The sequence below is a fragment of the Choloepus didactylus genome, chromosome 12 (assembly GCF_015220235.1).
Source record: "Choloepus didactylus isolate mChoDid1 chromosome 12, mChoDid1.pri, whole genome shotgun sequence".
Lineage (NCBI taxonomy): Eukaryota > Metazoa > Chordata > Mammalia > Pilosa > Megalonychidae > Choloepus > Choloepus didactylus.
In genome coordinates, this window is record NC_051318.1 from 96336553 (window position 1) to 96363302 (window position 26750).

General features: G+C 37.2%; 1 protein-coding gene across 1 annotated transcript in view; it reads right to left on the reverse strand.

Moving 5' to 3' along the window:
* Positions 1 to 1289: 1289 nt before the first annotated feature.
* ITM2B (integral membrane protein 2B) overlaps positions 1290 to 26750 on the reverse strand; it is a 31959-nt gene continuing 6498 nt past the window's right edge. Inside the window, exons 2-6 of the mRNA XM_037799762.1 lie at positions 10294 to 10422; positions 8255 to 8461; positions 5142 to 5252; positions 4479 to 4629; positions 1290 to 1539 (exon numbers count right to left, since the gene is read on the reverse strand). Coding sequence (XP_037655690.1) covers positions 1454 to 1539; positions 4479 to 4629; positions 5142 to 5252; positions 8255 to 8461; positions 10294 to 10422 — 684 coding nt within the window. The 3' untranslated portion in view covers positions 1290 to 1453. The remainder of the gene's footprint in view (positions 1540 to 4478; positions 4630 to 5141; positions 5253 to 8254; positions 8462 to 10293; positions 10423 to 26750) is intronic.

Consider the following 26750-nt stretch of genomic DNA (forward strand, 5'->3'; position numbering starts at 1 on the left):
GTTGTCTTTTTTTTTCCACAGATGTACCTTTAACACTTAATACCATGTGTCAGGCACATAAAAGAGTACTCAATAAGTATTTACAGAATGAATAATGAGCTCCCAGATGTTCACAGCCCCCTGAGAACTGAGGAAAAGTTAGAATGAGGAAGGTAGGGAAAAGCAGTTTTACCAGAACATACTGTTTTCTGAAATATCTGTATATCTGATTGGCTTGCCTAAAGCTCTTAACACTATTACTTATATGAAACCAAAAAATATATAATATCCTTTGGATGAAAACAGGTTCATAAGCCCAGTGGTTTATGGGTCTGGAAAGCTTTAAAACTTCTGACTTCCTAAAGTCAGAATTTATATTTTTTTATCTTAGGAATTTGCAGAATCACTCTTATGTATGTTTAATGATGATGAAGTCCAAATTATTTCAGATAGGGAGCAACCTTAGAAATATTAAAGATCGCTACAACTCAAAATGCTCCATTTGTGAGGGGACAGTCTCAGAAAAGCATTCTATTTTATGCTACTTAGAAATTTAGCCTTTCTATTAAATACAAAAGCAGTATTTTTTAATGTATTGAGGTCAGGTCTTAGATGTCACATTACTAGTGTCCACAAAGAACCTGGTTTACTTACTAAAAAGGCTTATTTTTGTTAAAAGAAAAAGAAAAAAGGAAAAAAGAAATTATGATTTTACTCACTGCATATAGAATTAAAGTTTTTAAAAATTGTTTCTTCCTTTACATGGATGATCTTAAATACAAACAACCAAATTACTCTTTGGTTTTGAAATATGGGAAAAACAACACGCAGTCCTTTAGTCAAATAACGTTGTGATATTTATATTCCATTGCACAGATATGGGTTATACAAATTAGTAACACAAGTTATTTCTTAAATTCCAAACATTTTCTAAAATATTATTACAGCAGATGCCTAGGATATTAAAACATCAAGGTGGAAATCATAATCTATAATAGTTAAATATGACACTGAAAATACTGCACATTTTAATTAGAGGAAAATTAAAATGTGTGTTCAAATGCAATAGCAAATAGGTAGCAGGTCAACTAGCAGCTACAAATAAGTCACTGTGGTCCACTTTTAGGTATGCATATATATATGTGATTATTTAGATAACCCCTCCTGTCAAAAATGCATAATTAAAACAAAAATCTGGATAAATGATTTAAAGAAATTGTTATTCTTCCTAATGCCTAAAATCTATGGAGACTATGACTTCATACAATGACTAATCAAATATAAAAGACACCACACTTGGAAAGAAGAAAAGATTTTTAAAAGGTAACGGTTTTAATTGAATTTGAGATGAAGATAGTAAAGCCCTGTTTACTACTTACATGAAAAGATTTTAAAAAATAATCACTGCACAAAATACAAAGGGCGGGGTTATGTTGTGGTATTAAATCTTCTCCATATTGTTTTTCTTGACTGTTTAAGAACAAATTAAAGTTTCCACAGCAAATTTGTTTTCAAAATGCCGGATCGTAACACAATTGCTGACATCACGTTTCTGAATACCTGTTTGGGGGGGGAAACCATTTTAATTTTTGGTTCTTTAGTAATAAATTTCACAGTTATTATTTAGATATATAGAAACATTTTACTCGATACCCCATAAACTTCCACAGTGAATGTTTTTATGTCAGAGAAGATAATCTTTCTCTCTATTCTGAACTAAGAATCTAACAGATCTTAGCAACAGTGCCATATGGATGACTTACAAATATATGAACCTGAAGGTACTGGAAATATTCTGTATTTTAAATGTGGTGGTGTTTATATAACTGCATTCGTCAAAACTTTGAACTGCATGCTAAGGCCAGTGAATTGTATTGTATATCTAAGTCTGACTTCTAAAAAAAATCATAAACCACAAAGAGAATTTTTAAATTTTAAAAAGAATTTTAGGTTAGTTGTGTTTTTCTTACTCCCTTGTTATGGTCTGTTTGAAATGTTTTCTTAATTGTATGTTTGTTTTTTTAAAATTTTTTTGATATAATTAATAGTTAATTTTTTTAAAAAGACTCAATTAAAAAAAAAAACCAAAACAATGAAAAATTATGCAGAGCCCCCCTGAGGAGCTGGGGGAGAATGCAGGGGTGTTGGGCTTCCCCACCTCGATGGTTGCTGATATGCTCACAGACATAGGGGACTGGTGGTTTGATGGGCTGAGCCCTCTACCACGGGACTTGCCCTTGGGAAGACTGTTACCGCAAAGGAGAAGCTAGGCCTGCTTATAATTGTGTCTAAGAGGCTCCTCTTCAATGCCTCTTTGTTGCTCAGATGTGGCCCTCTCTCTCTAGCTAAACCAACTTGGCAGGTGAAATCACTGCCCTCCCCACTACGTGGGATCTGACACCCAGGGTGTAAATCTCCCTGGCAACGTGGAATATGGCTCCCGGGGAGGAATCTAGACCCAGCATCATGGGATGGAGAACATCATCTTTACCAAAAGGGGGATGTGAAAGGAAAAGAAATAAGCTTCAGTGGCAGAGAGATTCCAAAAGGAGCTGAGAGGTCACTCTGGTGGGCACTCTTACGCACAATTTAGACAACCCTTTTTAGGTTCTAATTAATTGGAATAGCTAGCAGTAAATACATGAAACTATCAAACTACAACCCAGAACCCATGAATCTTGAAGACTATTGTATAAAAATGTAGCTTATGAGGGGTGACAATGTGACTGGGAAAGCCATATGGACCATACTCTCCTTTGTCCAGTATATGGATGGATGAATAGAAAAATGGTGGCAAAAAAAAAAAAAAGGCATCCAGTGTTCTTTTTTACCTTAATTGTTCTTTTTCACTTTAATTTTTATTCTTAGTATTTTTGTGTGTGGTAATGAAAATGTTAAATTATTTTTGGTGATGAACGCATAACTATATAATGGTACTGTAAACAACTGAATGTACGCTTTGTATGACTGCATGGTATGTGAATGTATCTCAATAAAAATGAATTAAAAAAAAAAATCAAGCAGTAGGTTTCCTGTGACTTAATATCATCAGCTCAAGGAGACAGAACAGTAAGATGAGAAGTGCTAACATATGCTGCAAAGGAGAGGCTAAACCTGCTTATAATTGTGCTACGAGTCTCTCCCTGAGTGTCTCTCTGTTGCTCAGATGTGGCCCTCTCTCTCTAGCTTAGCCACCTCAGCAGGTGAACTCATTGCCCTCCCTGCTACGTGGGACCTGACTCCCAGGGATGAATCTGGACCCAGCAGTGTGGGATTGAGAACATCTCCTGACCAAAAGGGGGATGTGAAATGAAATGAAATAAAGCTTCAGTGGCTGAGAGATTTCAATGGAGTCGAGAGGTCACTCTGGTGGACATTCTTACACACTATATAGATAACGCTTTTTAGATTTTAATGTATTAGAACAGCTACAAGTAAATACCTGAAGCTATCAAACTCCAACCCAGTAGCCTTGATTCTTGAAGACGACTGTATAACAATGTAGCTTACAAGGGGTGACAGTGTAATTGTGAAAACCTTGTAGATCACACTCCCTTTGTCCAGTGTATGGATGGATGAGTAGAAAAATGGGGACAAAAACTAAATGAAAAATAGGGTGGGATGGGGGGGTGATTTGGGTGTTCTTTTTTACTTTTATTTTTTATTCTTATTCTGATTATTTCTGGTGTAAGGAAAAGGTTCAAAAAATAGATTGGGGTGATGAATGCATAACTATATGATTGTACTACGAACAGTTAATTGTACATCATAGATGAGTGTATGGTATGTGACTATATCTCAATAAAACTGAATTAAAAAAAAAATTGCTAACATAAAAGCCAGGAAAACTTTCCCTGGGTACTACAATTCCAAAGAAATCATACCACAGTGTAGCTGAATCGCAGTTCTTACTTTCCTAAGTTCTGCCACATGTACTTTTATTTTATCTTTACAATCAACTTAAAAGGACACCAGGCAGTAGTGCCTATTTTTCAAATAAGAAAATAAAGGTTAAGTGACTTGGCAAAGTTGCAACAGTTGTTGTCAATGCTCTAAACCCAGATTCCTTTCCATCTAGCCTGACTGATTATCCTCAACGTGATCCCAAAGGCCAACAGTCAGCTTAGAATTCAGATTCCTGAACATACATACACCTGCTCTCTGGATACCTTCTGGATAATGAGAACCCTTTAAGTGGGACTTGACCAAAGTGGTAAAGTGGAAGTTGGACTGGGTGGCTACGGGCATCTAGGCACCACCTTTTCAAGGAGATGACATTTCACATCTGACCTTTTCTCTCAATCTGAAAAGAGCCGAATCAGAATCAAGATGATTCTTCTGAAATCTGGACATGTCACACGGTGAGACACAATATAATTCTGTTTTCTCACTCAAGGCAAATGTGGTAACAATGACTAGTCTACATCTAAAATGAGTTTAACACAAGGAAGTGAAACAATGAACATTTCTAACAATACTTTAACAGTAACAAGTATTACCTTTAATGGTTTCTCTGCGTTGCAGTTTGTAAGTTTCCTTGTCATGGCACAGTCGATAAATAAAGAAACCCAGGTGATCAACATTTTCAATGCGATCAGTGATAACCATGTGCTCATGAATCAGATAGGACTGAGGCAAATAGGTTCCAGCCTACATTTGGAAAAGAATATATATATTACATCAAAAACATACACTGAGCAAACTAGGAAAATGAATGGAATTCCTAGAGATTATAGCTTAAACAGAGGTTGGTAAACCACTACCTAGCATCTGTTTTGATAAATAAATTTGGATAGGAATAGTCATGCTCATTGGTTTATATTTTTCCTTTGGTCACAGACCTTATGGTTTGAAAGCCTAATATTCACTATCTGGCTCTTTAAGAATACTTTGCCTACCTTTGGTATATAAAGTCAACCAACACATACACACACACACACATTTTTTGAATTCCAAAATATAAAATTTTAAAATAGAAAAAAAGGGAGGGAAAAAAACAACCTGAACCCCAAGCCCAGAATGACTCTAAAGATTCCAAGTCTTAGTTCTTCTTTGTAAAATTCTTAAGTGATATTTCTGGTAAGATGGGCTAACGTTTCAACAGGGAATTCTAAGACATTAAAATGGCAACAGTAATCAATAGCAAGTAAACGCTTTTGTACCTTGATGTTAATAAGTAACTCCAACAGGTTTCTGGGTGGCATAACAATTGATGTGTTCAGAGGGATCACATAGCACTTATCCAGGTTAAGATCTAAATAGGCTGTGAGTTTCTGAGAAGAAAATGATATATATTAGTTAGATTAATATTTGTAATACAGGCAGCAACTGGATTTTTAAGAATAATTTGTATCACTAAAATAGGTCTGCTTTAGAATTTGTAGAATACTCTTATATCTCAACAAGTCAAAAAGTCGGAGGGATAGGGATGGACATAAGCAGGAAAGGGAGAGGAAAACTTATTTCTACTCATAAATAAAAATGTTATGAGGCTTGTTTCCAAAAGTCATAACAATACCTATTAAATTAACTGCAAATAACCCATCATCTGATTAAGAGATTGTACTGGTTTGTATATATTATGTCACCCAGAAAAAGCCACATTCTTTAATGCAATCTGTGGGGACAGAAGTATTAGTGTTGATTAGGCTGGAACCTTTGATTGAGTGTTTCCATGGAGATGTGACCCACCCAACTGTGACTGACGCCTTTGATTAGGGTGTGACCTCTTGATTGAATGTTTTCATGGAAATGTGGCCCCACTCATTCAGGGTGGGTCTTGATTAGTTCACTGGAGTCCTATAAAAAGAGCTCACAAACAGAGGGACCCCAGAGCAACTGAGAGTGACATTTTGAAGAGCAGCTTTAGCTAAGAGAGGACAAAACACCCCAAGAGCAACATTTTGGAGAACACCATTTTGAAATGCAATGTGGGAGCAAGCGGATGCCAGCCATGTGCCTTCCCAGCTAACAGAGATTTTCCGGATGCCAATGGCCATCCTTCAGTGAAGGCACCCTATTGTTGCTGCCTTACCTTGGATACTTTATGGCCTTCAGACTGTAAAACTGTGTAACCAAATAAACTCCCCTTATAAAAGCCAATTCAGCAGGGGTATTGGCCTACCCCACCTCGATGGTTGCTAACATGACCACAGACATAGGGGACTGGTGGTTTGATGGGTTGAGCCCTCTGCCATAGGATTTACCCTTGGGAAGACAGTTGCTGCAAAGGAGAGGCTAGGCCTCCCTATAATTGTGCCTAAGAGCCTCCTCCTGAATGCCTCTTTGTTGCTCAGATGTGGCCCTCTCTCTCTAGCTAAGCCAACTTGAAAGGTGAAATCACTGCCCTCCCCTCTACATGGGATCAGACATCCAGGGGAGTGAATCTCCCTGGCAACATGGAATATGACTCCCAGGGAGGAATGTAGACCCGGCATCGTGGGATGGAGAACATCTTCTTGACCAAAAGGGGGATGTGAAAGGAAATGAAATAAGCTTCAGTGGCAGAGAGATTCCAAAAGGAGCTCAGAGGTCACTCTGGTGGGCACTCTTACGCACACTTTAGACAACCCTTTTTAGATTCTAAAGAATTGGGGTAGATGGTGGTGGATACCTGAAACTATCAAACTACAACCCAGAACCCATGAATCTCGAAGACAATTGTATAAAAATCTAGCTTATGAGGGGTGACAATGGGACTGGGAAAGCCATAAGGACCACACTCCCCTTTGTCTAGTTTATGGATGGATGAGTAGAAAAATAGGGGAAGGAAACAAACAAACAAACAGACAAAGGTACCCAGTGTTCTTTTTTACTTCAATTAGTCTTTTTCACTTTAATTATTATTCTTGTTATTTTTGTGTGTGTGCTAATGAAGGTGTCAGGGATTGATTTAGGTGATGAATATACAACTATGTAATGGTACTGTGAACAATCGAATGTACAATTTGTTTTGTATGACTGCGTGGTATGTGAATATATCTCAATAAAATGAAGATTTAAAAAAAAAAAAAAAAGCCAATTCACCACTGGTGTTTTACAAATGGCAGCATTAACAAACCGGAACAGAGATTTAGTTAGCTCATTTGTAAGCCCTAATATCTGCCAAGGTATCTATCCATTGTACATAATGGTTACCTTCTCTCCTCTCCATTTAGAATAGTACTAGTTGCTATCATTTGGTCATGGTAAAGAGAGGAGTAAATAGAAATGCCAGTACTACTGTATTTTTGGTTTGTAACTCCATACTTTCTATAAAATGTATGGCAAATGCATAAAATGTAATGATTGTTCAGTGATTTGCATAAACATGTAATTTGCGACAAGAACTACAAAAAGATGAGAGGAAGGAGGGTTGTAGGAACATAGTTTGTGTATAGTAATGAAGTTGGTATCAAAACAAACAAGACTGTTATAAATTTAGGTTGTTACACTTAAATCCTATGTAATGACAAAGAAAGTATTAGAGAATATGCAAGCTCCTGGAAACAGAAACTGGAATGCAGGTTGCCAAGGGCAGAGGATAGGAGGAATGGGGGATTACTGTGTAATGGGTCTAGGAATTTCTGTTTGGAGAGATGTGCAAGTTTTAGTAAAGGAAGGTGGTGAAGGGAGAACAACGTCATAATGTGATTAATCCCTCTGAATGGTATGTTTGGGAGTGGTTGAGATTAGAAAGTTGTACTGTATATATGTTTCCAAAGCTTAAAAAAAAAAAGAAGAAAGAAAGAAAGAAACAGCAACTAAAGAGATCATGACAGATGAATGCAATGTATGATCCTGGATGGACTCTAACAGGGGAGGAGAAAAGGCTCATATGGGCATTAATGAGACATATGAAAAAACCAGAATATAGACTGTGAGCTTTTTGTCATTGTCAAATTTCCTGAACTTGATAACTGTACAGAAGATGTGGTGAGATAAGTCAATATCCTTGTTCTCTGGAAGTGTACATGGCAGTAATAAGTGTTCAATAAGCATGATGCATACCACCCATACTCAAGTGTTCAGGAAATGGATCGGTAAGTAGACAGACAGATAAGATAGATGATAGGATGACAAGCAAATGTGGTAAAATGTTATAATTGGTGGATCTGGGTTATCTGGAGATGGGGAGGGGAGTAGGGGTATTACTGATAATCAAATGTAAGATACGGGAAACCCAAATCCTTATTTTTAAGTAAAAACCTAATTTTAAAGAGAAAAACGTCATTAAATTAGCAAATACTGAAATTACAATGACAACGAACATAGATAAAAGAAAGGGCTGGCTCACCTTGTTAAAGTCATGCACGATGTTGGCGGGGTCGCTATCTGCAAACTCTGGGACAGGCACACTGATGAATTCAACCTCATCTTCCTCAAAGATCTTAATATTTTCCTCAATTGTCTGGTAGCGAGCAGCTGGGGCATCTGCAGAAGGCTCGTTTAGGATGACATCGTCTTTGATGTACTTGATTCCACAGTAGTACACGTCATCTGGCTATACAGAGTTGAAACACCATTTCAGCCACTTAGTGGGAGACAGGTTGTTAAATCTAAGTATTACTTAAGTTGCCACCTCTATCTACATAGCATTTTGCTTGCAAACTCTTACTTTTAGATGACAAGTCAGACAGTTAAATTACAGAGTTAATGCATTCTTAAGATCAGGTTTTAAAGTTTTGTAAAAAACGGCTTCAGAAGGAGAAAAGCAGCTGATTTTCCTTTTACTTTTCCTAGTCGATAAAAATAGAACATAAAAGCAATTATCCATCTGGTGACAAGCAAATTTGAAGAAACACACAAGTCTACTTCTACATGCAGGCATTATTTGTATAAAAGAATATATTCAGAAATTTATAAGGTTTTTCTGAAAGAATATACTGGGAAAACTTTATGTGATTCACTGATTAAATGATGTCTCTTGTGAGCCAAGAGAGGGATAATTTTTCTGAAATTTCTACATGCATACACGTAGTTCTGATTTTTCCTTAAAATATACCATAATTATGTAGAAAATATCAGATTATAACCAATCTTTGTAATACAGTCTCATTTTTGTTTAAACACACACACATAAATAATAAAGGCTAGGGGTATACAACAAAATGTTAAGAAGCCAAATGTTATCTTTGAACAGTGGAATTGAAAATGATTATTTTTTCTAATTATATACATTTCTTGTAAAAAATACATATATATATTAAAAAGAGATGACCAGTTCCTAAAGAATGCATCTGTAGTTATTACCTTTGGCTGATGGGATTTAAGGAAATTTTTTTATACTTTCATGTATTTTTTTTTCAATTAAAATCTATTCTTTTGTAATCAGGGAGAACAAAGTATTTATCTTGAACAAAGACAAGGTATAGTCAAAACCTTACCAAGTCCAAGGTATTCAAACATGGTAAATGATAATACTAGGCACTTGTATTGTGAGCTAATTATAGTTTCAGGAATTTTGAGAATAGATGAAAGGTGCTATAAAAGTATAAAATACTACTATTTAAAGAGTTTTTTTTCAGTGTCTTCTATCCAAATGCTATTCTCTCGAAAAATATTTTAAATGAGCATAAAATGTTCAGAATATTTCAAAATTAGTTATTTAAATCATTTCAATAACTGTTTCTCCAAATTTTAGAATGTTAAAGCATTTGAAGTAGTCATAAAAGGTTAAAAATAATGTTCTCTTCAAGTTTTCTTAAGGAAAAAAAATTAAAGCTATTAAATTACTGCCGAGAGAAATCAGCTAATTAATCATATTGACAGCGGGAAGAAAAATGTCTGAACCTATTGGGTTTACTACCAAACACTAAGGTCTGAACAATTCTGTGATAAGGCACCTCACTATCATGATAAAGTCGTACAATTCTTTAAGAGAAACCAGTGGTTGGGAGGGAGGCAGAGAGATGAGGAGCCAGGGGACTCTGGGCCCAAGAGAAAAAGGAGAAAAAGGCTGCCGTGAGGGAGTCAAACTGGCGATCAATACTGTAAGACTTCTGTCTGCTGCATTTATTCAATTGGCAATTGATAAAACTATATTCTTAGTCATTAATTATGGTAGGAAAATGAAGGCAAGTCCATTTTGAAAAATATTCCAACAGTCTACATCCTTTAGCAAGCAACTTAAAAAAAAATGGTATTCTGCTTCTCATGACTATCTAATAGGTTTGGCAAACACAGGTTCAGGAGGTTTTTAAACACAGCTCTAAAATAGGAACCAGCACACTGGCTAAAGGTCACAGTCAAAAAATGTAAGCTTAGATCAAATCAGGGCCAATTTTCTAATACATCTGAAGGGGGGAAAAAAGGTCTTACAATTGTTCTACTTACTTGAAGTGCAAAGTATTTGTACAGGTATGCTCCTCCGAGAATGACACCTGCAAGCATAAATGCTAGTCCAAAGCACATGCACCAACACCAGGCTCTTCTTTGGCCAACTGGTACCACTTCATCTGGGTCCTAAAACGTGAAAACGGCAGACAAATCCAGGTCGTGTCTCCAGTCAGAATTGAAGAAGGCTCAGAATTGAAAGATGTCTTAAGACTATCATTTCATAAATGAGGATATAAAGACCAAGGGAAGTCAGACCTCTAATCAAAACAGCCCAGGAAGGTTACATGGTAGGGCCAGGCCGCCTTTCCGTGCCTCCTGAGCTGGCCCTGGGGACGGTTCTGCCTTCTTCTTCCAACCCCCCACTTGCTAACCATATCTGAAGCAATGATACGCTCCGTAATTTTTATTTCCCATGTACAACTTTTGGTGATTCAAATTTCTTCTAATATTTAAAAATTCCAAAACAGTTACAACAACTTTGTCATGCAATATTATGGTGCAGAGTCTTGTGTATTACAAATTTAAGGTATCTCTACATTATGTCATTCAGAAAATTACCTAATATTATGTATCAGCTTGCTGCAGGTTGTTTCTATTTCATACCAGATGTAAAGCCATTCCTAACAATCCACAAACAGTATCTTCCCAACAGTCAAATAAGAAGGGGGAGAATAATATACAATTAAAATTCTTTAATTTTGGATTAGAACACCATTTGGGGTCATGATTTGTGCAATCCCTATATACTTCCTTTGCCCTTCTAATTCAGTCCCGTTACTGTCACTTCAGAGTTCTAGGTAATTTCCAATTTATAGCCAGGTTCGTGTGCAAAGAGCAGACAAAATGACGGAGATTAGTGCTAGTGCTATGTAACTAGTGGCTCAAGAAACAGACAGCAAAGGAAAGGCTTTATTTGGCTTGAAACCATTCTTACAGCAGAAGTACAGACTCTTAAGTACCTGGACGCTCCTTTATTGTGGAAAACTCAACATGGGATGGTTTATTGGAAAAAGTAGATAAATGGGATATAATAAGAGTTAGAAAGCAGAACAGACAAGAAAAAGAAAACCATATGAAAAATGCACAAAAGCAGGGAGGGTCTATCAGACCAGGAAAATGGACATGGTTCAAACGGAAGAATGGCAGCTAAGATTGAATATAATCTGACATAAGGTTCAAAAATTCAAAAATGTTTCCAATGACAAACTTTCACTTAATGCTACTGGGAAAAGTCCAATCCCAGATATTCCAGCCAACCAAGCACAATTTAAGGCTAGATAGTGTTCTCGAAGGTTGAGGACGATAAACACAGAATTTAACACTGCACAATATCGTTGAACAATCTAAGGATCAGAAAATTGTGAGAGCATTATACTTTGCTATAACAGGCGTACTTGCCAATGTGGTGTGTAAATTTAGACAATGACAGCACTTTGAGGAAGGAGTGCCTAATGAAAAGAAACCTAAAAGAATGCAACGAGCCACGTAAGATATCCCAGTGAAAAAAACTACAAGAATTCTCTGGAGTCTTTAACTATTATGAAACCTGAGTTATACAGTATTGTTTTGCTTGAGCCCTTGTCTGACATAAACATCTAAGGAGGTAAGTAGTTCCTAGTATTGTTAATTTCAGGGTGGAAGCAGGGTGGAGGAGATGGAAATGGTCATTTCCAAATACTTGGTATCAGCTGCTGAGATAGCCAAATGTGCACAAGCAAGCACCCTGTTTGGCAGGCTCTTTCCTCTAACAGCACGTGAATGAATAGCCCAAGAGCCTGGGCAGATACCTCTCAAAGAATATGCAGCCAACTGTCAAACTGATGACAAGTTTCCAGGCCTTGTGATAGATCATTTTTAACTCTTCAACAATCTTCAGAATTATAAATGTCTACTATATTCCAAAAACTGAGCTAGGCATTGAGAAAATAGCCTCTGTCAAGAAAGAGATTGGTTTGATCAGTCTGGAAGAGAGATCCATATACAAAGAGTGGACCTATGATATGGGCTCTAATAGAATACACAGAAGAGAGGATGACAGAGGTTGGGGAACTTCCCAGGGAAGAAAATACTTGAGTGGAAGGTAGAAGACAGAGTTAAAGGGCACTAAAAGTAGGGCAAAGAATGAACAAAATCACAGAGCCAGAATGCATGGCCCCTCCAAGTTCTACCAGTGGTGTGGATGGAGTGCCCAATATGCTGGGGGGGGGGGGGGGGGCGGGGAGGGTGGGGGAGGAAAAAGAGATGAGAAGGGAAAGGAAATTGGGGGCTGGATCATGAAGGGTCTCTGTAAACTTTGCTATGGAGTTTGGATTTTCATGTTCGTTCAAAAATCACTTTTCCGGATCATGACACTAATAGAAAAAAAATTAAATATTTCCCAAAGATTTTAATTTATAAAATCTACAGATCATTTACTTAGCACTTCAATGCTGTGAAACATGGCTTAAGAATCAGGAAATAGAAACTACTACAAATTACCAGGGGCTAGGTGAAGGTAGAGATGGAAGTTAATGCTTAACCAGAGGTTTTATTTGGGGTGATAGAAAAGTTTTGGTAATGGATGGTGGTTGTGTTGGGTTGAAGCTGTTATGTACTCCAGAAAAGGCCATGTTCTTTTGATCCATTCCTGTGGGTGCAGACCTGTTATAGATGGGACCTTTTGATTAGGTTATTTCAACTGAGATGTGACCGACATCATTCAAGGTGGGTCTTAATCCTTTCCACTGGAGTTCTTTATGAGGATAAAAGAAAAGGCCCAGATAGCTCAGAAAAGCCCCAGAGAAGTTGAGACAAGGACACAGCAACAGAAGCTCAGACAGGAGGCCACTGAAGCCAGAAACTGAAAGCGACGAAACCTGGGAGAAAAGGACCAGCAGACGCTGGCCATGTGCCTTCCCATATGACAGAAGTGTCCCAGAAGCTGGTGGCCTTTCTTCAGAGAAGGTATCCTCCTGCTGATGCCTTAATTTGGACAAGTTATATTGTAACTTGTAAGCTAATAAATGCCCATTATTAATAGCCAGTCCATTTCTGGTATATTGCATTTTGGCAGCTTTGGCAAATGAAAACAGTGATGATGGTAGCACAACATTGTGAATGTAACCAACAGCACTGAATGTGTACCTGAATACGGTTAAAAGGGGAAATTTTACATTGTATGTTACAGAGTAAAAATTTAAGAACAACAACAACATAAAACTAAACAACGCAGTGAACCTAAGGTAAATCATTGACCACGGTTAACAATACAATTATAAAACTGTTGGTTCATGGATTGTAACAGATGTACCACACTAATGCAAGGTGTTAAAAATAGGGGGTTGTACCAAAAGGGGGATGCAAAATTAGACGAAATAGTTTCAGTGGCTGAGAGATTTCAAGAGTCGAGAGGTCACTCTGGTGGACATTCTTATGCACTATATAGATAACACCTCTTAGGTTTTAATGTATTGGAATAGCTAGAAGTAAATACCTGAAACTACCAAACTCCGACCCAGCAGTCTGGACTCCTGAAGACAATTACGTAATAATGTAGATTACAAGGGGTGACAGTGTGATTGTGAAGACCTTGTGGATCACACCCCCTTTATCTAGTGTATGGCTGGGTAGAAAAATGGGGATAAAAACTAAAGGACAAATGGGGTGGGATGGGGGGATGATTTGGGTGTTCTTTTTTCACTTTTATTTTTCATTCTTGTTCTGGTTCTTTCTGATGTAAGGAAAATGTTCAGAGATAGACTGTGGTGATGAACGCATAACTATGTTATCATACTGTGGACAGTGGATTGTATACCATGGATGATTGTATGGTGTGTGTGAATGTATTTCAATAAAACTGAATTTAATTTAAAAAAAAAAAATAGGGGGTTGTGGCGGCCCAATGCCTGGACCCCCTCCTAAAAGTCCGAAACAAACCTTCTTTAACCAAGGACAAAGGTCAAGAAAGCAAACTATCTCCCCGGAGGGGGACGAGTGTAATTACGGATGTAGAAAACAGCACTGATTGCATCTTAGTCTTAAACACTAACCTCAGTAAAACATTAGGTCTTATGCCCCTTTAATGATCGCACTAGAGACCGGACGTCCTCATACTATACAGAATGTCTTTGTTCTGAAATCATACATTGCCTCGTGCACTTCTTTCCCTTTGCAGAGCGCTAATGTCCGGCTGGCCGTCGCCAGAAACTTCTCCTGAATTCTTAAGTCTCAATAAACCCATGTCCACTTCTGTGTCTTTTGTATTTTTTGGTCTAGCAGATACACCCTCCTGTGCTCTGTACCAGCTGGATCTGCACCCGAACGGGGTTAATTTTTTTCCGCTAAACTTCTAGTGATCACTTTTTATCTTACACTAGAATACTTTGCATCCTGCCCTTCTCTCTTCCGGGCAGGCTCTAAGGTTCTTGTGAGTATCCATTTATATTCATTTTGCATTCCTGGTAGTTCTGAGCCAGGCTTGATTCTTGGATGGTACTCAACAGATATGTGAGTGAATAAATAGATGAATTTTAGATATTTTTTAAAAGCTCGGCTATTTATGACCCTCAAAAGAAGAAACAGAAAGAAGCTGCTGGAAAAAGGCACACCAGGAACAAGAAACAAGTTGCGTCAGCAGCCGGCCTGATAACTGGGAGGGGGGTGGTGGGAAGACGACATAAGAATTCAAGAAACACAACAGACTGACTGTGGCTATTTAGCAAAGAACAGGCAGCCCTACTTAGCGCTATAGCCCAGTTTCACATTCACTGAGGGCCTATTATTTGCAAGGCACTGCTAGATCCTGTGGGAAATTCAAAAGTGATTAAGACACGGCTCATCCCTTGGGATTTACAGTCTAGAATTAATATTATCTATGATAGATACATGATCCTCAGGATTACAACCTGAGTCATGGAGAAGGGATTAAAGTACATTCAAGTGTTTTTTTTAAAAAGTGTTAACTCTTGAAAGAGTAAACTTTATTTAAAGAAAAAAGCCACATATATAATACTTACAGTATAATTCTTTAAGCTGAATAAGGCCAATGATCAAAAACCTATAACAAACTTCATACCTATTGGTGAAATTTAAGAATATACCATACACTTTAAAGTCAGGGATACACAAAAGATACCCACTAAAATTCTTACATTATTTCTGTTCAGCACTGTCCTAGAGATCTTAGCCAGTACATAATTGACAAGAAATAATATGTGCAACGACTGGAGAGAAGGAGAAAAAAAACAAAAACAACTATCATTATTTGTAAATGATGCAACTATGCAAAAAATTCAAGAGATTCGAATTATTTGAAGCAGAGTTCAGCAAGATTTCTGAAGATCAATAATCAAAACCAAACTGAGTCAAAGACTTGTACATGAATCATTACTCATGATATTCCCCTATTTGAACCATCCCAAGTGTCTACCAACTGTTGGATGGATAAATTATGGTATATTCACACCATGGAATAGCAATAAAAACTAAATACTGATTGATATACAGAACAGCATGGTTGAATCTCAAAAACATGTTAAGTGAAAGAAGTCCAACAAGAAGACTTCATTTTCTTTTAATTCCAGAAAAGGCACAACTATAGTGATAAAACACAGCTCAGTGACTGCTGTGGTCGTGGTTGGGGAAGAAGGGGAAGCAATGCAAAGAGGCACAAGGGAACTTTTTAAGGTGATAGAAATGTTTCATATCTTGATTTTGGTGGTCGATACAAGACTTTACACAATCATCATAAATTTAATCAAATTGTATAGTAACATGAGTAAATGTTACATAAATTATATTTCAATATGAGGGGTGGGAGGATATCATCTGAGTTCCTTCACACCAGGCAATATAAGGAAGTCTAGCCCCACCAAACGTGGCAGAGCGTGGACAATGGGAAGAGCCGGCAGGAGTTGGTACAACTGCTAGGCAGAACACTTTGGCAGTACTTAATAAAATTTAAAATGCATCTTTCTTATGTCCCAGCAATTCTAATCCTAGGTGTATAACCCCTAGATAAGCTTCCATACATGTACAATGTTCACTGCAGAATTGTCAAAAAAAAAAAAAACTGGAAATAATGTTAAGTTATTTAACATTTAATATCATTTAGTGTTTAATAAATAAGCAAATGTTTCATGCTGGATTGCTGCTAAACAAATCAGCTAGAGTTGTTGGTTTTGAGATTAATCTCAGAAATATAATACTGACCAAAAAACACACATACACAAGTATCATATGCATTCCAGTGTAGGATATATTTAAGAAAGTTTAAGAAACAAAATAGTAATACATATTGTCTTTATTTTTATGCTTGGAATATGTCATATTTAAAGAAAAAAGAAAAACCAAGAGCAAAAAGAAAATTCACTCATGACCAAGAGCTCCCTCACTGATAAAGCTTTCTAAATGAGGTATAGAACTTTATGCCTGGCCTAATTTAAAATAAGTCACGGAGACATGTCCTCCCCTTGTACTGTCATAAAACTGGTGCACCTTAAATTATGCCAATAAGGAACCAGAACTCCCACAGGTGCTGTACAATTATCATCTCATTAATCTTGCTAAAACCCCCAGTATTCACCCGTTTGTAAAGGAAGACACTGAAGCACAAACACTGGCCTATAATCACTCCTCAACAGAAGGCAGAGAGACACTTCTTTCAAAAGCATTCTCACTCATGCACCTTACTAATTTGTTTCAAATAAATCTTGTCATCATACAATAAAGCAGTTATCATTTAAGCAATTACATCTAAAGCAAAATGAAGGATGAATTCTGTTCTAGTACTTCACTTAGTTAAGAATTAGGTCACCTCGATCTGTTCTCTAACAGGCTTCAGTAAATGTGCTTCGATTATAAATTTAACTCAGGTAGGAGGAATGTAGACCTGTCATCGTGGGACGGAGAACATCTTCTTGACCAAAAGGGGGATGTGAAAGGAAATGAAATAAGCTTCAGTGGCAGAGAGATTCCAAAAGGAGCCGAGAGGTCACTCTGGTGGGCACTCTTACGCACACTTTAGACAACCCTTTTTAGGTTCTAAAGAATTGGGGTAGCTGGTGGTGGATACCTGAAACTATCAAACTACAACCCAGAACCCAAGAATCTTGAAGACAATTGTATAAAAATGTAGCTTATGAGGGGTGACAATGGGATTGGGAAAGCCATAAGGTCCACACTCCACTTTGTCTAGTTTATGGATGGATGAGTAGAAAAATACGGGAAGGAAACAGACAGACAAAGGTACCCAGTGTTCTTTTTTACTTCAATTGCTCTTTTTCACTTTAATTATTATTCTTGTTTTTTTTGTGTGTGTGCTAATGAAGGTGTCAGGGATTGATTTAAGTGATGAATGTACAACTATGTAATGGTACTGTGAACAATCGAATGTACGATTTGTTTTGTATGACTGCGTGGTATGTGAATATATCTCAATAAAATGAAGATTAAAAAAAATTTAACTCAGGTAAAATTTCTGGGTTCATTATTATTTTTACTCTGTTCCCAAATAAATCACTTTTCATCCTTAGGCACTTTTATGTGATTCTGTTCCCAAATAAATCACTTTTCATCCTTAGGCACTTTTATGTGAGCCTTCTTTACACGATGAAGCTATTAAGAGAAATTTTTCAAAGCTCTCAGACTATTTTCCGTCATTATAGCAAATTCAACAAGAAATGCTTTAGGAACCAGATTACTAAAGAGGAAACTATTTCTCAGGGTTCAAAACTATAGTAATTAATTAGTTACTGGGTTCAGAGTTGCTGTTTGGGGTGATGGAAGTTTTGGTAATGGATGGCGGTGACAGTGGCACAACATTGTGAATGTAATTAACACAACTGAACTGTATGTATTCCAGAAAGTGGTTAAAATCGGAAATGCTATATTGTACACATTAACACAATCAAAACTTTTTTTAAATGGCATAAAAACCCTTTAAGTATAAACATGAGACAGAACTACAGAAAAAAATCAACGTAATTTATTTACCTCAAAGCATGAGCTACTGAACCTTCACAGGTGGACTTATCTACTTAGAAACATGCAATTTTATAACATGTTTGGAAATACGGCACTGCGCAGGCCAGTTGCCCAAAGGTGTCTGATCTGTGTTAAGTTCTTCAAAATACAGAATTAGCTGCCAACAATTAAAATAAAATGGCAAGTTGCATCTTTGAAAAGTGGACTTTAGAAATTTTTCAGGTTTTCTCCTCTCCTCTTTCATAGGTTTTTTTCCTCCCCTTCTTCAAACCCAAATATATCAAGTTCTTTCCTTCAGCGTTGCTAGATTTTGAACCCTGATCTTCATTTCCAGCTATAACTCGGCACGTTTCCTTCTGAGAACCTAATTTTAAAAAGAACCCATCTAAACCACTTCTCTATATAAAGGATTTGGGTTCTGGGTTTCAGGGAGTGGAATAATATGGTGAATAAAAGCACCTTAAATTTTAAGTGGCAGAACCAACATTCTTTTAGAAAGAACAAGTCCAAAAAAACATGGATGGCATCAGCCAACTAAAACTGGTGACAGAAAGTTGATGGGACTGGACTAAAAAACAAGCCCACAGAAACCACAAACCAAGAGGGCGAGAAATCGAAGCACCGTGCCCAGCAGCTCCTAGTTCAGAGAAGAGACACAGACAATGAGAATGACAGAAGGCTACTTACTATACAATACCATTTATGTGACATTCATAAAAGGCACAACCACAGGAACAGAAAACAGATCAGTGGTGACAATGCCTGGGGTGAGAGATGGGAGTGACCTCCAAAGGGCATGAGGGAGTATTTTAGGGTGATGAAAATACTGTGTATCTTGATTGTGGTGGTAACACAGCTATACACATTTGTCAAAATTCACAGAACTGTATCCCTAAAAGGGGTGACTTCTTCAGTATGTAAACAATACCCCACTAAACCTGAAGCCCTCCCCTTTCCCAAACCTTAAGGAGCAAGGAAGGTGTTTTTTTCTAAAACCCCATTAAATGAGACTAAAGATGAAAAAAATAAAAAACCTCTAAGGAACGAAAGAAGGTGAGAAGATGATAGCAGACAAGAAATTTCAAAATCTTGGATGCTAGAAAGCAACTGGGTAAGAGGTATCTTAATCTACCTCTCTGTCACAATTGCCTCATCATAAAATATGGAATAATAGTTCCTGTGAGAGCTGTTATCCCCATCACCATCTGATTTAGCTGGGAAAAAGTAAGCTGAAACAAGTATCTGCTGGGGCTTAAGCCAGAAAGAAGCAACCAACTGCAGAATACTGTAAAGGCCGACTGGAAAAAGATATCAGTAGAGAGGAAAACTAAACAGTTTCCTATTCCAATTAGAATTTAAAATAAACGAAACTCCTAGTTATCCTTCAATATCTACTTGATTCCAAAATGTTGCCCTAACAAAATTCTTAGAGCCACATAAAAAATGTTGCTGCAGGAGATTGCTCTAACTGATTACTATCATGTAGAATATCAGTGCAATTTATTCCTCACTGGTACCAAAAGGTTACTCGACATATTCCATTTGCGTGACTTACATATTTGCTTTCTAGTATTTGAAGATACTTTGTAGTTCCGAAGCATCAAAAAGACATGATCTAATGAATTGTTCATTATTAATGACATTGATCACAAAATATATTAAGCTAAATACAAAACACACACTCTCAGGCTGAGAAGCTAAAATCTATAGATACCAAGCATCTGTCTGCATTTTTTCTTATTCACTTAAATTAATTATCTGGATTTTGCTTTTTCATTTGACTTAATTGTGGTGACAAAGTTCATGTGAGAAATACTTTGTCTCAAACACAGTATTCTAAGTGACTGGCATTATACAGATGACAGAGAAAGCTATCTTTATGACAGAGGCCTTCTGTAAACAGTGGCTTCCAATCACCACTGAAGTACAGCCAAGGTGAAAATTAGTGGAGTCAAAACCAGGAATTACACCAACATGTTAGGATTAATAAGTTATCACATTATTGTGGACCAGGAATGGAGATTTCTTTAAATGAAAACTTAATCTTAAATGACAATGTCTACAAAACAGATTTCTCATTAATATACTTTTCTGTTAAACCCTACAACAGTACACAAGCAGCAATACAGAACAAAGTCAAGTTTTAAAACCAATGCACAGCAATTCAACTATTGTTGAGAAACCTATGTAATCTGAACCAACTTACCAGCATCACATAAAATTAGCACAGGCCTGAGTTAAAAGAAAAATAGGTCAGAACTAAAAGAAATCAGGCTGTAAACACTTTTAGGGCTAGACCATAACTTAATCACTTTTTTCTCATTTGGAACAAACTTAGTATCTGGTGCAAAGTAGAATACTGAATACCCTAAAAAGCTTCTATTTTTTTCTACATATTTTTAAAGATGATAACCACTATTTCTAGGGAATAGTCATTCAATTTACACTGGATATAACTGCACTAGTGACAATATTCCATGGAAAAATTTTTTCATATTAAAATATTTTAATTCATATTTGGTGGGCCTAAAGGCATGGAGTAGCTAAAAGAAAGCCTAGGCTAGCAGCAGCAGATAGACGTTTTGTAAAACACATTAGGTACAAATGTTATTTATTGTTAGTAATAGCCTACACCAAGGATAGATAAATTGGTGAGTAAAGTTTTCTACAGACTGGCCGAATCACGCAGTTTGTATTATTCCTGATAAGAAATATCAATTCTAACTTCCTGAAATTTTTAACAACAGTATGCACTGCTCCTTTTATAATTCATTATAAAATGAGTCTCAAGATTGAAAAAATACAAAACAAAAAACAAACCATTGTTCTGGCCTCACTTTTGTATACATCTTGGATTTTAATGCCATTCCATAAAGATAATTATTACATATTCATATTGATAAGGCAAGAATGAGTAATGCCATTTAAAATGCAGAACTACTGGTAAGGTTCCAAGTGTATTCTTCTAAAATAGTATGAAATAAATGTGGAAAATTTTATCTCTGTCCAAATTTAGAATTTTGAAATCTGGACTACTACTAGAAAAAATATTTCCAATTCTTGAGATCCAAGAATATTTGCCTATCTACAGTAAACAAGCGTAAAATACTCTGAATTTACAAGCTCCACAGCCTAGCACCAAATGAATGTGTGATAAATAGTTGAGTCATCTGATCTCACTCCCTTCCTCCACCATTCTCTTAGCTCTTGGATCCAGGTGTTGTTTTCTTGTGAAAGCAGATACAGACATTTACATAGATTGTGATTAATTTGGTTTACATAATTGGTTGGTCTTTCCCAGCTATGCCACGGGCTTAAAGATTTCAGGACCCTTGGTAATCTTTAAATTCCTAGCATAGCATCTAGCCACATAGCAGGGGCTTGTGAATATGCAATAGGGATAGTTCTCAGAAAAAGATTCTACATGGCAGATCGCAGAATTCTTACATGGAAGTGCTATGAAGGTCATTTAGTCTCATCTACCATTTCACAGATAAATATAACGAGACCCAGAAAAGTTAAGTGAAATTACTTGTGTAGTATCAGTTAAGTAAGGCCTATTTGAATGTCATCTGACTCCATGTGCATCTTAGGGAAGGACCACCACCTGAGGAATACGCTTAGGTGAAATAACTCAGCTAAAGGAAGTGACACAAGTAACACTTGGACAATATCTATATCTAATAAGAAACTACATATGCTGAGCTTTACAGAATTGTGCTATCCTAATGAGTTCACTTCAATTGAGCCGCACTATACATGTTAACTGTTACAACAGTATTTTTACTACTAACACATGGACAAAATGAAAAGAATTTTCCTCCAATGTTCATCCATGTACAAAGGATTCTAACAAAAGCATAACAGAAAGTATTAAGATCATATACACCTGAAGCAATAAGCGACAATAACTCAAACATACCAGCATATAAGCATTTTAAAATAAATGAAGAAGGGCAAGATAATAATTACAAAAATGAATGTAAGTAAAGTTAGAGAAACAAAGCCACAAAAGCAAAACCTCAAGATCAGTAGTGAGTGAGCTGTCTCAAAATTACTTATTCTTGAACTCTGAAGGGGAAATCAGAGGATGCCTTATCTGCCTTTCCAGGACATCCTGATTAATCTTAAATTGTGCTAACAATAACTCAGATGGTTTCCATTATTATCCGTTATTAATCATCACTAAGCCCATTTTAAATGTAAAAAAAAATTCTAGTAAATCTGAAAAAAAGTTATCAAATAGCTGTCTTACTGTTTTCCAGTTAAAAAGTTCATCTTTACTTCCTCCTGAAAGCTGAAAAAATAGTTAAGTGATACACAAATGAACCTTAAGTGAAAGAAAATGGAGATGAAAGACAGCAGACAAGGTGCGTCAATAAAAATTTTGAAAGCTGTAAGCATAAGGAAAAAAACCTTAAGACAGAGGAGAAAATTCTTAAGTTTCTAGAGAAAAAAAAAAAACAACTGGTCCTGTACAAAGAACCAGGAACCAGAAAGGCATCAGATGAGATGATGGAGCAAAGCCATTAAAATGCCAACCTGTTCTGGTGGATGATAACGGTGATTAACAGTACAAATATGAAGTATTTCTTCCATGAACTAGAACAAGTATACGACACTGTGCCGGTTTAGACGTATTATGTCCCCCAAAACACCAGGTTCTTCAATGCAATCCTGGGCGGGGGGGGGGGGGGGGGGGGGGTTGCAGCGGCGGCGAAAGTATTAGTGTTGATCAGTTTGCAATCTTTGGATTAGGTTGTTTCCATGGAGATGTGACCCACCCAACAGTGGGTGAGACCTTTGATTAGATTATTTCCATGGAGGTGTGGCCCTGCCCATTCAGGGTAGGTCTTGATTTAATCTCTGGAACCCTATAAAAGAACTCACAAACAAAAGGACCTCAGTGCTGTAGCTTAGAGAGACATTTGGAGACAGCTGTTGAAAGCCGACTTTTGCTGACACTTTGCTCTGGAGAAGCTAAGAGAGGACAGATGCCCCAAGAGCAACATTGTGAAGAATGCACAGGAGCTGAGAGAGGAGCTGGAACACAACCTGGGATCAGATGCCAGCCACACGCCTTCCCAGCTGACAGAGGTTTTCTGGACGCTATTGGCCTTCCTTCGGTGAAGGTATACTTGTATTGGTGCCTTAATTTGGCCTTCAGACTGCAAATTTGTAACCAAATCAACCCTCTTTATAAAAGCCAGTCCATTTCTGGTATTTTGCATAAGGCAGCATCAGCAAACCGGAACAAACACTATTACAAGGAGTTAATAATAGAGTGGTATATGGGAAAAACGCACCTACAGCAAACTATGGACTATAGTTAACAGCAGTATCTTAATATTCTTTCATCAACAGTAACAAATGTACCATATCAATACTAGGGGGATAAGGGGTACAGGAATGTTTGGGGTTATCTCTTTTGTTTCCTTTCTTCCTGGAATAATGAAAATGTTCAAAAATTGATTGTGGTGATGAATGCACAACTATGTGACGATGCTGTGAGACACTGATCGATTGCTCACATCCACTGATTGGATGGGTAGTATGGTGTATGAATATATCTCAATAAAATTGCATTTAAAGAAACAAATGCTAACCTAAACTTCTATACCCAGATAAATTACCATATGAGTGTGAGGGTAGACTAAAGATTGTCAGCCACTCAAGTTTTCAAAAAATTTCCTCAGACACTTTTCCTCCAGATTTTTCATAAAACTGCAGATCCAACATGGGATGGAGGTAAAGGCGAGTCCCATCATGACGATGAAAGACTTTCAGGTCAAATGCACAAGATGTTACATGCAGTCAGCAGGATTCTAAGTGAAGAAAGACAGGTGGAAACCACTGAGAAAAACAGGAAACTTGACAGCTTACCTGCCGGGTCTGAACATATGAACAGGGAACTCTAATGTAAACTATGAACGACAGTTAATACAACTATAATATCTTTCATGAATTGTAACAAAGGTTCCACACTAACGCAAGATGTTTATGGGGGATGGGGGAGTGGGGGCTTTGGGAACTCTATTTTCTGCATGATTTTTCTGTAAACATACAACTTCTCTAACAAAAAAATATTAAGAAAAGGAAGGCAATTACAATGCTGTTAGAGTCTGAAGATGAAAGAGTAATAAATATGTAGAAAATTAAGCAAACAACCACCCTTCATCCCCAACTCCAGGTGAAAAATTTGTACAAGGAAATATAATAGTATACCATGTTACTCAGATTCAAATAATGTTTACAGAATTATAAAATGAACACTGAATAACAATTTATCCAGAAACTGCTATAACTATATCAGGACAATAGAAGGGGAAGAAATCATGTGTGTAGTGTTTAAACATACAGAAGAAGCTAAGTAGCAATCACCCGTATTAGGAAGACAATAGGTAATATATAAATTGTAAAGAAATATATGAAATATCAGTATAAGCAGTTATTTAGAGCAGAGGTTCTCCAAGTGCGGTCTAGGCACCCCCAAGGGGTCCCTGAGACTCTTAGGGAATCTACAAGGTCAAAACTATTTTCAAACAAACTAAGACAGTGTTTGCTTTTTGCAAACTCACTCTCTCACAAGTATACATGGGTTTTTTTCCAGAAGCTGCATGTATTATCACAACAGACTGAATGTAAAGCTGCTGAGAATCCATCTGTCTTCAGCTGCTCAGTAAAAAGACTTGCAAGAGTTATTTTTAAATTAACAAATATTGTTTAACTTCTAATAGAGTAAATATCAATAGACAGAACTTTCGTAAACAACAGCTGTTTGGTATTCTCAACAATTTTTAAGAATGTGAAAGGGTCCTAAAATAAAAAAGCTTAGAAAAATACGGAGCTAGTATCACCATGTGTGGTTGGGCAGGTTGTTCCCTGCCCAAGGATGCCGGTCCAAGGAGATCAGGACTAGAACCCATCCTGTGTGCTGCTCACCAAAATCCCAAAGACGGCATCTTTGTCTAATTTGCACAAAGGCAGAGTATGACCTAGTAGTGGCTACCCTGGTAATAAAGACCAAAAGAAGCTAAGGAGTGAAGATGATTGTCTCAAATTAATCTATGGGGAACAAAATTAGATTAGTGGCTGCCCGTAGAGGGAAGCACATTGCAAAAGGGTACAAGCAAACTTTCTGGGATGATGCCAATGTTCTATCTTGAGCAGTGTACTGGTTCCAGGTGTACACAATTAAAATCATCCCCACTACCAGTCCCCATTGTGGGACACGAATCCCAGGGATAAGCCTTCCTGGCACCAAGGGATTATCACCAAGTGTTAACCAGTGATGTATTTGCAAAAAGACCTGGATCAAAAGGAGGAAAAATAAAATAGTTTCTATGGCTAAGAGATTTCAAATAGAGAGGGGAGGTCATTCTGGAGGTTACTCTTATGCAGCTCTCAGCCAGATTTCACAAACTGCCATAGTATGCAAAGACTCAAACAAAAGTGCTCCCGAGAGCCCTAGGGACGTCCAGATAACACAGGCGAGTCACAAGGCTAGGAGAAATCAGCACCCCCTGGGCAGGCTCTAGCTGGGCATCTATGAAAAGCTATTTCTTCAATATAACACAGTTCTATTCACTTATAAATCCCACAATCATGATTCTTGTACTCCTTTTCCTTGAACCTATAATTTTCAGTTTACTTGTTAAGCTTTTTTCTCAGAGACTTAAAGCCTCTGGATTATGCCTACGCAGGGTGAGCCCGGAAACCCAGCAGGCAGAGGGTCAACTCCCACTCCCCAGTTCTTCTGGCCTTCCCTGGACAACGGAAAGATAAGGATGGGTCAGCCCCATCCTGAAAGCAAGGCAGGCAGAATAATTCCGTTCCTCAGCCCCATAATTTACTCGTCTCTCTTCAGTTTAAAGCAGCCAGTGGTCACAGTTTCAAATGCCTCAGGAGTGAGGAAGGAACACAAATGAGGGGGGATTGTAACTGCTGACTGCAGTGGAATTATAGCTATTGTACTTATAATCTTGTTTTAACAGAGTAATTTGTAACCTTGTTATTAAAAAAAAAGAAAGGCCAGTTATTCTTAAAAAAATCATCTAGCTGTACATTCAGGGTCTGTGCATTTTACTGTATATAATTATACCTCAATTTTCTAAAAGTGGGTTCCTCTGAGATACGGCAGGACTAGCTGCACTTTAAAACTAAGTAAGACATTGCTAAAACCAAAAATTAAATTTAAAAAATTCTATCAACACCCATTATGTAATGGAGATATATAGACTTTTAACTATGACGTGGAGAGAGCTGTTTGCTAAGGGTCTTTAAGACGCAGGCATGAATTCTCACCACAACACCCTGTGAGCCAAAAAGCACCAGCAATATTCGAGAGTTATGTAATTGACATCTGAGATCAGGGAAAGCAATAATAACACAAAAATATTCTAAAACAAGAATGGCTGGGAGAGGGTGGGGAGTGGGACTTTAATAGATGGGGATGGAAGAAAAGAACATTTAATGAATTTCTAACTCTGAGC